The sequence below is a fragment of the Silene latifolia genome, chromosome 7, assembly GCF_048544455.1.
Source record: "Silene latifolia isolate original U9 population chromosome 7, ASM4854445v1, whole genome shotgun sequence".
Taxonomy (NCBI): Eukaryota; Viridiplantae; Streptophyta; class Magnoliopsida; order Caryophyllales; family Caryophyllaceae; genus Silene; species Silene latifolia.
Window position 1 is genome coordinate 91,865,345 of NC_133532.1, and position 14,989 is coordinate 91,880,333.

The following is a 14,989-nucleotide window of genomic DNA, read 5'->3' on the forward strand; positions in this document are numbered from 1 at the left end:
GGGCGTCTTTCGGCCAAGACGAGCGGATTGCAGCCCATGGAGCCGAGCGTCTTCCAGCGGATCCGAACGGATCAAAGGTCAGAGAGCCCGTGCCACAGCTCAAGACGCACGGATCGTGGCAGGACTAGCACGAGAATATGCTCATTTCCTTCGAGAGGAGCATTTCCTCAACTTTTGTTAGGGTCTTAATAGTCATTTAAGCCCTTAGTAACCCTAATCTTCTGAACAAGATTGATGCTATGTGTAGGAAATTTATGTGGCATGGCAATGAGGCAAAAGAGAGCCCTGTTTTGGTGTCTTGGGATAGAATTTGCAAGCCAGTGAAGCAGGGTGGTCTTGGTTTCAAAAATTTGCATAAGTGGAACATTGCCTTTATTGGAAAATATGTGTGGTGGATTGAAGCAAAAGTTGATCACCTGTGGGTTCGATGGATTCATGCTGTTTATCTGAAACATCAGACTTGGCAAAATTATAAACCTTCACCCTCCTCCAGCTGGGCTTGGAGGAAGATTTGCTGGGTAAGGAGATACTTAATCAATTCCTTTTTTATGCTTCTTGGAGGGCTACAGGGCAACAGTACACGAGTAAACTTGGATATCGATGGTTGGAAGAAGAGGGGATGAAGGTAGAGTGGCACCCTTGGATGAGTAATAGGATGCTGCAACCTAAGCATGCCTTTTTCATCTGGCTAGCTGCCCAAAACAGGTTATTAACTCAAGATAGATTGTTTAAAATGAACATTATTCAGACCAATTGCTGCTTCTTATGTGGGACTGAAGAGGAAACTCAGAAGCATCTGTTTTTCAAATGTGGATTCAGCAAGAGGTGTATGATTTTATTGGCTCAGTGGATGCAGATCACCTTACCAGAACAGGGTGTGATTCATTGGTGGATAAACCTGAGAGTAAGATCTCTGATGGTGAAACATGTTATAGCTGCTGGGATTGCTACCTTGATGTACCAGATTTGGTATCATAGAAACTGGAGTAGAGTTGATCAGTTGGTCCCTAGACTTGGTTTTGTGTTTCAAAATGTTAGGACACAATTATGTGCTAGAATTCGATGTAAAAGTGATGTAAAGGCGTCTAGTTTAGCTAAGCAATGGATTGATAGTCTCATTGCTCGGAAGTAAGATGATTAGGGAGGATCCCTTATAAGTGTATTTGGTGATTTGGCATTAATATAAACTTACCTTTTCCCAAAAAAAAAAATAATTTCCTCTTAATTTCTCTATTGCTCTTCATTTATTTTGGGTAACTAGAAGATTATTTGGGTTTATTTGGAGGATTGACAACCTTCCATGAATCATCAAGTACTTCTATTATTCTTTGCATTATTATTTGGAATCCTCTTCATAGGTATAATTCTCTTAGCCCTTGTTTAATTATTGTTAATCATTTTCATTTGTTCATCATGTTTTGCTTTGTTAATATGATTGACAACCTTGTTAGCATGCTAAACTTGATAATGAGTGAGTAGTCTTCTAGCTAGGGTTAATGGAGAGTTAGGGGAAACAACATGGGGAATGATTCATGCTTAATCTAATATGTTTTCATAATTAATTTGCTTGCTTGTTGTGATTTCAACTTATGCACATGTTATGTTTGATGAAATGCGAGCCTCTGAATCCTTGCATTTTTTTATCCATCACCTATGTTTTCAATGAGGCTTGTAAGCTTATACACCAACTCGAGCCCCATTAGGCCATGCATATAGTTGAATAGGAGGGATTAAGTCGACTTGTAGGTGTTGTACAATCTAATCGATTCGGCTCCGGGACCCAAACCTTCCTAGGGATTGTATGCTTATACACCAACTCGATCCCATCACAACAATAAGTGCTTGTTATAATTGAGAACATGTTTGTATGATCAACTCCAATGAATCCCCTATGAACCCATGACACCCTAGTGCTTTTAATTAATTGTTTACATCTCCATTTATTTACCTTGCTTTATTTTCATTGATTTACTTTCTTCTTTTTAATTAGTTTAGACCAATTCCATCTCAACCCAATTTTGTGATACCCTAAGACACAACCATTTGCAATTGAGAATCCTACATCAAAACCCGTCCCTTGGGATCCGACCTTTAATTGCCTCTTTACTAAGAGTAGTTTGTAAAGTTATAAATATTGTTTTGGTTGGTAGCTTTTGACAACGAGTTTGATCCGAGCCAAAAATGGCGCCGTTGCCGGGGACGGTGTTAACTTGATTTGATTTTCATTAATTGTTTTTAGTTGTGTCTTTCTTTACCTTGGGGAAGTAAAACTCCTCAAGGTACTTCTCATTTTTTTTCTCTTAGTGTACTTTATAAGATGGATATTATAGATTGTTGTGTAGAGGACCATAAGAGTATCACTTTCATCAAAGATCCTTTGTAAGCATTGGAAGCCTTAGAAGCAAGTGAGGCCAAAAATAAGCATTGGGAATTGGAAGTAGATCTCCTTGAAGCCGCTCTAGCCAACAAAGAACTTACTTATGAGCAATCCGTGTTGATAAATAATATTCTTAAGGAAGCATCCCAATCCACTAAGGAAGAACAAGCAATCGAAGATCATACCATACAAACCGAAGAGCTAGATGAATTTGTCATGAAATTTGAGTATGATGAGATTAATGAACTTGAGGAACAAATTGAATATGCCATGAGGATGGAGTGTATAATGGAGATGGAGCAAATCCTTAATGACCCTTCAACGGTGGAAAGTGAGGTACAAACTTCAACTCTAAAACCCCTTCCCCCGAATTTGAAATATGCTTACCTTGATGAATCCAAAACTAAACCCGTGATTGTTAATGATAAACTTAATGAGAACCAATTGGAAAGTTTGCTTGATGTGTTAAAACAACATGAAAAGGTTATAGGTTATAGTCTAGATGACCTTAAGGGGATAAGTCTCATTTTTTGTATGCATAGAATTCATCTACAAGAGGACCATAGGCCCACTATTCAAGGTCAAAGGAGACTAAACCCCCACTTGCAAGAAGTTGTAAAAGCGGAGGTTATGAAATTACTTGATGCGGGAATCATTTATCCTATATCGGATTCTTTGTGGTTTAGCCCCGTTCAAGTGGTACCTAAGAAAGGAGGTACCATGGTGGTGACAAATGAAAAGAACGAACTAATACCCACAAGGAAGATCACTGGTTGGCGTATGTGTATTGACTATCGTAAATTGAATTCCGCAACAAGAAAGGATCATTTCCCCTACCATTCATTGACCAAATGCTTGAGAGGTTAGCTTCTAATAAATTCTTTTGCTACCTTGACGGGTACTCGGGATTTTTCCAAATCCTGATACACTCGGATGCCCAACATAAGACCACTTTTACATGTCCCTACGGTACTTTTGCATATAGGAGAATGCCTCTTGGGCTATGTAATGCCCCCGCTACTTTCCAAAGATGCATGATGAGTGTTTTCTCCGATTATTTAGAAACCATAATGGAAGTTTTTGTGGACGATTTTAGCGTTTATAGAAAAGACTTTGCCTCATGCTTGCATAATCTTTCTCTTGTATTGCAAAAATGTGAAGATGTTAGCCTTGTTTTGAATTGGGAAAAGTGTCGCTTTATGGTCAACGAAGTTATTATCTTGGGTCATTTAATTTCGTAAAAGGGTAACGAAGTTGACAAGGCTAAAGTTGAAGTGATAGAGAAACTCCCACCTCCCGTGAATGTTAGAGGGGTGAGGAGCTTTCTTGGTCACACAGGTTTCTATCGCCGTTTCATAAAAGATTTCTCAAAAATTGAGAAACCCCTCACTCAACTTTTACTTAAAGATGCCCAATTCCAATTCACTAATGAGTGTGTTGAAGCCTTTGATAGAATCAACAAAGCACTTATCTCGGCACCAATCATCCAACCACCCAATTGGGAATTACCATTTGAGATCATGTGCGATGCGAGTAACTACGCCGTTGGCGCGGTTCTTGGCCAACGGGTAGGAAAGGCCTTGCATGCTATCTATTACATAAGCAAGACTCTTGATTCCGCCCAAGTGAACTATGATACTACCGAGAAGGAACTCCTTGCCATTGTCTATGCCTTAGACAAATTCCGTTCCTATTTGCTTGGATCAAAAGTGATTGTTTTCTCGGATCATCGTGCTCTTAAACATCTCTTGATAAAGAAAGAAGCAAAACCAAGATTGTTGAGATGAATTTTTCTACTCCAAGAATTCGATTTGGAGATAAGAGACAAGAAGGGAGCCGAGAATATGGTAGCGGATCACTTGTCAAGAATTCGATTCCATAGTGATGAGGCAGTGACACCTATTAATGACTCTTTCCCCGATGATATCTTGATGGCCATCCATTCATAACTTGAGAGGCACACCACCCCATGGTTTGCCGACTATACTAATTACATTGTTGGAGGAGTTCTTCCTCCAAACTTGAACTACAATCAAAGAAAGAGATTCTTGTTTGAAGTGAAGAGGTACTTTTGGGATGATCCCAATCTTTACAAAGAATGTAGTGATGGACTCTATCGAAGATGCATACCTCAATGGGAAGTTCAAGGTATTTTGGAGGGATGCCATTCATCACCTTATGGAGGATACCATGGAGCACGAAGGACTATTGCTAAAGTCCTTCAATCAGGCTTGTTTTGGCCTACCATGTTTGAAGATGCTAGAGAATCTATTCTCCATTTGATCCTTGCCAAAGAACCGGGAACATTTCTTGGAAAAATGAGATGCCACAACGAGGAATATTGGAGGTAGAAATTTTCGATGTGTGGGGAATTGACTACCAAGGACCATTTGTGTCATCTCAAGGAAACAAGTACATTCTTATAGCCGTTGATTATGTATCGAAGTGGGTAGAAGCAATTGCTACTCCAACCGATGACGCCAAAACGGTTACTAAGCTTCTCAAGAAAGTAATCTTCCCAAGATTCGGAGTCCCTAGAGCAATTATTAGTGATGGAGGGACACATTTCCTTGAAAAGAAACTCACCTCTCTCTTGGCAAAATATGGTGTTCAACATAGAACCGGTTTGGGATACCATCCTCAAACAAGTGGTCAAGTTGAAGTTTCAAATAGAGAGATCAAACAAATTCTTGAAAAGGTTGGTAACAAGACTCATAAGGATTGGAGTATGAAGCTTGATGACACTCTTTGGGCTTATAGGACGGCCTATAAGACTCCCATAGGAGCCTCCCCTTACAAGCTAGTCTATAGAAAGACATGTCATTTGCCAATTGAGCTAGAGTAAAAAGCCTTTTGGGTGATCAAAGCTCTCAACCTTGATCTCAGGTTAAGTGGTCAAAAGAGGATAATGCAAATTTAAGAGTTGGAGGAATTTCGACTAGAATAATACGAAAATGCAAAGATCTACAAAGAAAGGACAAAGTTGCTTCATGACAAAAGAATCAAGGAAAAAGCCTTGCACAAGGGAGACAAAGTCCTTCTATTTAACTCCCGATATCGACTCTTTCCTGGGAAGTTAAATTCAACATGGATGGGGCCCTATGTGATCACCAAAGTAGGCAAATATGGCGACTTCGAAATAAAGTCGAAAGATGGAAACAAGTTCAAAGTCAACGGCAAAGGTTGAAGCCATATTATGAAGGAGCATTCATTGGAGAAGTAGAGGTCATCCGACTCGAACCTCTCCCACCATGAAAAGACCATCAAAGAGAGAGTTTGGTGGAGTCCTCTCCAAACCACCACTTGTAAATATACTAACTCTTCTTATTTGTATTTTTAATTATATTGCATTTACTTTTAAATTTCAATAAAAGCATGATTTTTAACATGAGAGTTGGTGACGGAGTGTTACTAACTCTTTTGATGAATGAAGGATTTAGAAATTCAAGTGTCGGGAAGCACTCTTAATGAACGAAATGAGGGAAAGAAGAACACAAAGAAGGAAACCCCCACGGGCAGACCTGAGCCCGTGGGAACTGAAGGCAATCCGGGCGTCTCTTGAGAAATCCGCGCGTCTCTTGGGTGTAATCCGAGCGTCCCGACACTAAGACGCTCGTCTTGAGATTTCTGAAATTGAAAAATTGGGACTGTTTTACAATCCGGGCAGATTATTCACAAGATGCCTGTCTCTGGTGGAATCCGCTCGTCTCAGGAGCAATCTGCGCGTCCTGGCCTGTGCAAAAACTTAGAGTCCCCACTGTCTATAAATCCGAGCGTCCCCAAGTAAAGACGCTCGTCTCCTGCAGAAATCCGCCCGTTTCCATATTAATCCGCGCGTCTCAGCACGGGTTGGAAATTCCTCAGCTGACTGTCTATGAATCCGAGCGTCCTGAGCTCGATCCGCCCATCTCTACCCGCAAGAATCCGCTCGTCTCAGGCACGGCCCGCGCGTCTCCCTCCCGTATTGCTCCACTATTTTCGACTTTTGCCTTGTTCAACCCACCACCCATGCTATGATACCTCATCCTTCCTTCCTCTATAAAACATAAAACCCCCTCTCATATGACTCAAATCACATCAAAAGCACTTATTTACCTCTCTAAATTAAAAACCCCCAAAACCTAGGGTTTCAAGAAGGGCCTCAATTACAAAGAATATCTTCATCTTCAAATTTCTAGATCTACCTTTAAAGATGAGATCAAGAGGGTCCTTGCCTAGAGAAAGAAGAATACCAAGAGTAATTTGAAGCTCCTCCACATCTCACCTCAACACCTTGAGGAGAGAGCATGAAGAAATAGTTGATCTCTCAAGACTTAATGAGTTCTCCAACATAGAATTTGTCAATGATGTGCAAAGGCTTGTCTTTCATCGTCTCCTTGGTAAGAACATTCTTCCTACTAAGTTTATGTGTCATGACACATTGAGGAAACTAGGCATCTATCATCAAACCGAGGCACTTTTTGACTTATTTGGTCTTTTATCTATGTTCCACATGCATGAACTCACTTATCGGTCTTTAGTTCTTGAATTCTTGAGTTTTCTAAAGATTACTACCTTGAACAAGATAATTTGTCTGGAGTTTAGACTAGAGAACACAACTCGAATGATGACTCTTGTGGAGTTTTCTAATGTGACGGGTCTTGATGTTTCGCCTACCCGTACATCAAAGCCGCGAAAGTATAGCATAGTACGTCTATGGCGAGCCATGATGGGTCACGATTTATCTTTCATTAAAGAATGCTTGGCTTTTCACATTCAAAACTCCATTATTCGGCTTACTTACCGATTTATCGCCGGCACTCTCTTTGTCCGCCGTGATCCCGCGATAGTGAATGAACTCGATCTTGTTTTTATGGAGTCCTACCTCAAGATACAAGGGAGGAGCGGTTACCACTTCAATGCCCCCTAGTCCTTCTTGAAAGATGGGCTAAGTTCTGGAATGGAGATGATGATGGTATGATCCACATCGTCAATGGGGGATTGATAACAAAGCTTGCAAAATTCTTCAACCCCAATTTCAACAATAAAAATGCTTATACACCTCTTCCGAGCAACACTAATATTGATGAAATGTTGATTCTACGACAACACCATTGGATAGCCCTTGAAGGCTATGAGAGAAGGATTAAGTGGATAACCAAAGGGACCACCCCCGTCTACCTTCCAATGGAAGGCTTAACAAGGATATCACCTCGAAGGTGTCCTCTATCACAAGTACCATCTTACCTCATCCCAACAAATACAAACCAAGCAAATCAAACCCCACGTCCCACACAACCTCAACAACATGAACCTCAAACGAATGACAAAGAGAAAGTTGTTATCCCGCCTTACCCATTTCCGTACCAACCATATAATCATCCTAATCCCTTCATTCTCCCGAGATATGACTTTGTCACAGGTCTACTTCAAGACATGCACCAAAAGCAATATGAAGCAAGGGTTGAAAATTACTTTGCTCTCTATCCACAATTTCACCGATTGGCCGACCAAGGGCATATTAGTGAAGAGGGAATGCTTCCCTCTTGGGCACAAATGGATATCCTTTTTCCGAACTCGGAACACACCAACGGTAGGACACATGGAGTAGGAAAATAAGGAGGGTCAAGTGGCGGTGATACGGTGGAGGTTAATAGTGAGGGGGACGAGTTCATTGACTTTTATGAGAGTGATGAAGTGCAAGAACAAGAGGATAGTGATCTTGGAGGGGATGATGGTAACTATTGAAGATCTTCATGAGCTAGGTGGAGCGGGCATGAGGCACCCACCAAGGCCAAAGTGAAGTTTTTCTTTTCCCTCTCATTCATTTTTTTCATGACAAGAATTTCATGCTTTGTTAACTTATTTTACAACTAATTGTTTCATTTTTGGGTGTCCTAGTAAAAGTGAAGGACTATTTTTCCACCTTGACAACATTTAGGTGATGATAAATTCATTGTTCCCACTTGTGAAAATCCAAAATGACAAACTAGTTTCATGCATAGCATTCTTGTGCATGAACTCCCCTATTTTTACACTAGCAATAGTGTCTTACTTGGTTTGGGGAAGTTCAAGCACAAGCATTGGGAGTTAATCTAAATTAGCTCTCCAACCAATAAATTCATACATCATATAGTATAGTTTAGAATGCATTCATTTGTTTATATGTCATATAGTTTGCATTTAGTGTAGAAATCATGCATTCTCATATTAGCTTGCATAATTTCTTATCGTATTGGCCATTGAGGACAATGCCCATACTAGTGTGGGGATGGGAAATTCTAACTTGAATTTTAAAACAAAAATGATAAAAATTGAAATTTTTTGAAAAATACAAAAACATGTCTCTTTATTTCATAAAAAAAAACCCATAAAAATTTGAAAAATTCAAAAAACCCAAAAACATGTTCATTCCTTTATAGTGTAGAATTGTATATCTTGTATATATTTGTTTGTTTGTCTATCCTTTTTCACATTGATCGACTACGCCACATCCGAGACATGAGGATCATAACGACCGCATGGTATGATCTTTCCAATCTTCTTTTTCCTCTTTATGTTAATGACTATGTGGCTTTATTTTGATTGATGTGGTATACACCAATGTGAATTTAGGAGTTGCATTTAGCTTATATGGCATACTAGTTGGTAGAAGCATATGCATTAGGTTGTATAAATGTTAGTTGCATTATGGCATATAGTTGCATTATAGGAAATTTTTTGTGAAACCATCTATTTGGGAAACTTGACAAGTGTATATAAGCCCTTGTAGATACTTTTTCTTCTTGAGACTTTGCTTACTAGAATGCTTGTAAAACACCCTAGGATGGGTCATGCTAGTATCCTTTGACCCATGGATTAAGGCATGGTCAAGAGTACCTTGTGGTATGATAACTCCTTGGCTACAGTTTATTCCAAGGTGACCTTTGAAGCCATGCAACCATCTTCCATATTCTACCACATTTTTGTCAACAAAAGGGAATGGGCACAAAAATAGTTCAAATTTGAGTTCAAGTAATGAAAAGAAATGAAAAAGTTTGCAATTTACATCAAAGAAAAGAGGAGTAAAAAAATAAGAACTCCTATGGTTTAAATAAAAGGCACCCTCGTTACTAATTGGGGTGGCTTTGAAAATGTTCAAAAGAAAATGCAAAAAGTTGAAAATTGTCAAGTATTGATATGCCAAACATCAAAGAAATGGCAAAAAGAAATTGATCTCAAATGTCAAATGCCACAAGAAATTGGGGGGAAAAACAACAACAAAAGCAAACTCCCATATGAAACTCAAATACATATTGATCCCTTAATCCATTGAACCCACTTGTATGCATGGTGGAGAAGGGACGACCCTTCTTCTTGTCTAGGCAAGAAGGGGAATTCCACGATCCTCCAGTGTTTCTAACACCATAAGGAGTCTACTCTTAACGAAAGCATTTAACGATTGAGGAAAAGGTACCCTAGCTTGACACAACTTGGAGGTGATTTATTGGTATCCTCCTAGGCTTAGTAACTTGAATAAACCATATCTATAATGGAGTGTGTACCCTTAGATTGTTTCCCTTATAGATAATTTCCGCCACTTAGATGAGGAAAGTGGCTATTCATTTTTGTAGATGCATCCATTACTTGCTTTTGTGTGCTTAATGCTTGGATGTATCGCCATTTTGTCAAGCTCCACCTTGCCTTTCAAGAAGGCATCCTACCACATGGTTGTCTTGTTGTGAGTTGAAGGGGCGGAGTGAGACTCGCTAATTATCTCATATCGGCTATATTAGTAGATTAGTTTAATTAAAGGTCCTAGTTTTAGTCACCTCTTTACTCGGGACGAGCAAAGGTTCGGTTTGGGGATGTTTGATGTGACTCATATTTGAGCACATTTAGTCCCCGAATTAACCTCGTTCCTATGCTTTATAGCACATAATTGAGTCATTTACTATCTTTAGTTTCCCATTTTGCATATTCTTTGAGGTTTTGTCCCTTTGGTAGGAAAGGAGTGCTAACCTTGCATTTACATGGCGAAATGGAGCTAAATGACTCGCATCTAATGACCAAGCATCAAAGAGAAGACCAATACTAGAGGCCTAAGTACATAATAAAGTGAAATAGGCAATGATGAAAGGATCCTTGCATCCCCGAAATGATCCTTGCGGATTGTGATGAGCCAAAAGAAAAGTAGCTGCCTGCCCAGGGATCCGAGCGGATCAGACACGATCCGGGCGTCTCCCATCATCAACATCTGGGCGTCTTTCGGCCAAGACGAGCGGATTGCAGCCCATGGAGCCGAGCATCTTCCAGCAGATCAAAGGTTAGAGAGCCTGTGCCACAACTTAAGACGCATGGATCGTGGCAGGACTAGCACGAGAATATGCTCATTTCTTTCGAGAGGAGCATTTCCTCAACTTTTCTTAGGGTCTTAGTAGTCATTTAAGCCCTTAGTAACTCTAATCTTTGTACCTAATCTTTAGTATAAATACCCCATTGTACTACCTAGATTAGCATGCTTTTCCAATCCATTCTTAATCACCTCTTAATTAGTTCTTAATACTCTCAAATTAGTTGTAATACAATTTATCAATATTAATCACATCTTAATTTCCTCTTAGTTTCTCTATTGTTCTTCATTTATTTTGGGTAATTAGAAGATTATTTGGGTTTATTTGGAGGATTGACAACGTTCCATCAATCATCAAGTACTTCTATTATTCTTTGCATTATTATTTGGAATCCTCTTCATAGGTATAATTCTCTTAACCCTTGTTTAATTATTGTTAATCATTTTCATTTGTTCATCATGTTTTGCTTTATTAATATGATTGACAACCTTGTTAGCATTCTAAACTTGATAATGAGTGAGTAGTCTTCTAGCTAGGGTTAATGGGGAATTAGGGGAAACCAACATGGGGAATGATTCATGCTTAATCTAATATGTTTTCATAATTAATTTGCTTGCTTGTTGTGATTTCAACTTATGCACATGTTATGTTTGATGAAATGTGAGCCTATGAATCCTTACATTTTTTATCCATCACTCATCTTTTCAATGAGGCTTGTAAGCTTATACACCAACTCGAGCCTCATTAGACCATGCATATAGTTGAATAGGAGGGATTAAGTCAACTTGTAGGTGTTGTACAATCTAATCGATTCGGCTCCGGGACCCAAACCTTCCTAGGGATTGTAAATTATACACCAACTCGATCCTATCACAACAATAAGTGCTTGCTTATAATTGAGAACATGTTTGTATGATCAACTCCCATGAATCTCCAATGAACCCATGACAGCCTAGTGCTTTTAATCAATTGTTTACATCTCCATTTATTTACCTTGCTTTTTTTTCATTGATTTACTTTCTTCTTGTTAATTAGTATAGACCAATTCCATCTCAACCCAATTTTGTGACACCCTAAGGCACAACCATTTGCAATTGAGAATTCTACATTAATACCGTCCCTTGGGATCCGACCTTTACTTGCCTCTTTACTAAGAGTAGTTTGTAAAGTTGTAGATATTGTTTTGGTTGGTAGCTTTTGACGACGAGTTTGAACCGAACCAGTAACCCTGGTATCTCCTGCGGAAAGACATAGCCGAACTCACTAACCACTGTTATCTCTGCTAATGATGACTCCTCTACTCGAGTATCCCTTACATGGCAATGGATCAAAGGACACCTCTACCTCAAACATGACATTAATGTAGTCACTACAATTAACAAACCCTCTTCCTCAAACATGACTTTAAAGATGACACCTTGACTCCCTTAGGCCCCTTTAAAGACACTTTCTTTTGACGGCAGTCTATCTTGGCCCCATACTTACCCAACCAATCCATCCCGACTATGACCTCAAACCCATCCATAGGAAACTCAAGCAAATTAACTAGTAAGTCCATTTGCCCAACCACCATAGACACCCCTTTATACAACTTGTTACAAGACACTGACTCTCCCGATGGTATAAACACGTTATCTTCCACCAACTCATAATCGCCTAAACCCATAGATAAGGCATGACCCCTAGACACAAACGAATGGGTTACCTCCGAGTCAATCAAAACAAAAGTCGGCGTATTATTAACAAGTAAAGTACCGGTGACCACATGTGCATCCTCCTCAGCCCCCTGCTTGCCCATCATGAAGAGTTTACCGCAGTGTTTCTGACCTCCACCCTGGACCCTAGTCGCAGAAGTAATAGGCTTAGCCGCTGAATTTTGAGTCACACTATTGGTCGGACGGTGATAGGACCCACCATTATTGCGGTTGTAGCCGCCATTGTTGTTCCTTTGGCCTCCTTGGTTGTTCCATGACCCAACTGCCCTGTTACTTGTCAAACTCCGGCTCAGAGTTTGCGAGTAATTCCCCTGATATCATCTCGGAAAACCTCATCCTCCCCTTACAGCGCTCGGACACTCATACCGTTTGTGACCTGTCTCACTAGTACTCCGGCCACTTCTTCCTCATGCACGAGATCCCCCGCCATAGGTAGAGCCTCCTGAAAAAGCTCTAGCTTGGTTGCGGTTACCCCTCTTGTGGGTTGATTGGTTTCCACCCTCACTCTCAGCCTTCCTCTTCTCAGCTCCCTTTTACTTTGCCTCCTTGGCCATATAAACCAACCCCTCAGCGTGCCCCACTCTAGCATAGTCATCCTTCAGATCGGAGATTACCCCAGCCTGTAGCTTTTCCATGATCTTTAGTGCTAACCCTCTCTCGAAACCAAGAGCCAAACTCCGTTGACTCAACTGCTGAAGGAAATGTAGATTCATATACATACTAACATACTCTTATATGTCAAAATTAATTTGTCATAAAATTAAATGTGGATTTTATGCATGCAAACAATATAATAAAAGAGAAGAAATCATATCCTTACATTGAAATTTCGGTTCAAATGGGCACAAAAGAAATCTCCTTTTCTTTTGTTCTTGAGCTTTCCAAATGGAAGAACAAGGATTCAAGTGTAGAATCCCTCCCAAAAGCATATACCCAAGGAATACATCTTAATAAACCAATACTATTTAGATCTAGTAATAATAATGGTTTTACAATAAAATTGATACAATATAAATTGTATTTTCACTCTTGAAATTTCGGTCAAGAGGTGGTAATATTTGTGAGTTTATTTCTCTAGATTTCACAATATTTAGAGAGTATATTTATTTTCTCACACTAGAAAATTATATGTTGTATGAATGAATTTTTGATTAGGAAAAAGAAAACTCTTTCTTTCCTTTTCATTTTGGCCGAAATTTTGGCCTTGGGTAGGTAGCCCAATAGCTTTCATCTTTGCTCTTCACAAGAGACTAGGCATGCAAGCCTACTAGTTAGCTTTTATCATTGTGTCTACCACTAAACAATTAACACAATTTTATTCCACTAACTCCTTATAATTTCGGTACATACAAAATAAAATGGATGGTCCATTTTATTTTGTCATTTGTCAATTGTAACATATGTGACATGTTACTTGACATATGAAATTGTAATGTATTTTTAACATATTAAAAATCAACATACTCATAAAATATGTCATATACAAAATCGACTAGTAATTCGTAATTACTTGTACCAAAATGGTTTCCAAATTATAAACTACAACATTCTGTATTTATAATAATTTATTCATTCCGTTTCAATTGTTTCTTTAAACAACAATTTCACCCAAGTAATAAAATAATTCAATTACTTAGACCGTGTCTTATTTAATCATATTTACAATAAGATACGTAAATTATACTCACAAAATCATCCGTCAATTTTAAGCAATTTAATTAACTCATATCGGTATACGATTAATTAAATAATCAATTAAGAGTATTTCCCTATAGGTATGACCTAAGGGGATCAACTGATCACCACCGTCGCACGACAGTAATGTCAAACTCTAGTCAGCCAATCATTACCGATATGTGTGGACCAGTTGACTTGTAAAATATTACATCCCACATGTATTCTTAAAATGAGATTTAATAATGATATTTAAATCATGTGATCGCACTATTGTTGAGGACACATTTCCCAACAATCTCCCACTTGTCCTCGACAAGTGTGCGTCACCAATTCTCTTGTCCTATTACTATCTCCCACTCAGTGCAAGGTGTCTTTCAAGTCGTACTTGCAAGTGATCATATCGAGAGTGGTTTCCTCGATCTGGAGAATAACTGATTGACCGGATTTATCTATCATAGATACCTTCCGAGCGTGGCCACGCATTTCCAGTTCATTACTTCTCGAGTGGCCCTGAGATATTGTTATAACCCTGACAAGGGGGTGGACAATTCCTATCGCACTCATTCCCTTCGACTAGCCATAGCCATCATAACCCAAAATATGCCCATTTGACCCCATTTACGAAGGTCGTAGTAACACAAATCAAAGTTAATCTGAAACTATGCCATCTTAGGTGAATAGTCTTTAGTCAAAAGAATCGACTCATTAGAATACTATAGTAGCTCTCGCCACGACCAGGCTATATAAATTGCTAGAACTCTATAAGCGGTCATAAGGCCCGACAAAGTATTCCTAACAATGCTATGTGATCGACTAGTCATCTCACATGACCGTATGGCACTTGAACTTGCCATCAATCGCATCACACTCTAGTCACTTCGAGACGTCACCTCATACAAGTGACTATG

The 14,989-nt window shown here is 39.3% G+C and overlaps 1 protein-coding gene across 1 annotated transcript; it reads left to right on the forward strand.

Moving 5' to 3' along the window:
• Nucleotides 1-254: 254 nt before the first annotated feature.
• LOC141590357 (uncharacterized) lies at nucleotides 255-1,132 on the forward strand. The gene is made up of 2 exons (XM_074410953.1): nucleotides 255-440; nucleotides 494-1,132. The coding sequence occupies exons 1-2, from the start codon at nucleotides 255-257 to the stop codon at nucleotides 1,130-1,132; spliced, it is 825 nt and encodes a 274-aa protein (XP_074267054.1).
• The last annotated feature ends 13,857 nt before the right edge of the window (nucleotides 1,133-14,989 follow it).

Coding starts and splice junctions, on each gene's coding strand:
- LOC141590357 (XM_074410953.1), top strand. CDS start 255: ATGTGGCATGGCAATGAGGCAAAAGAGAGCCCTGTTTTGGTGTCTTGG. Junction 441..493: donor GGGTTCGATGGATTCATGCT/GTTTATCTGAAA, acceptor ACCCTCCTCCAG/CTGGGCTTGGAGGAAGATTT.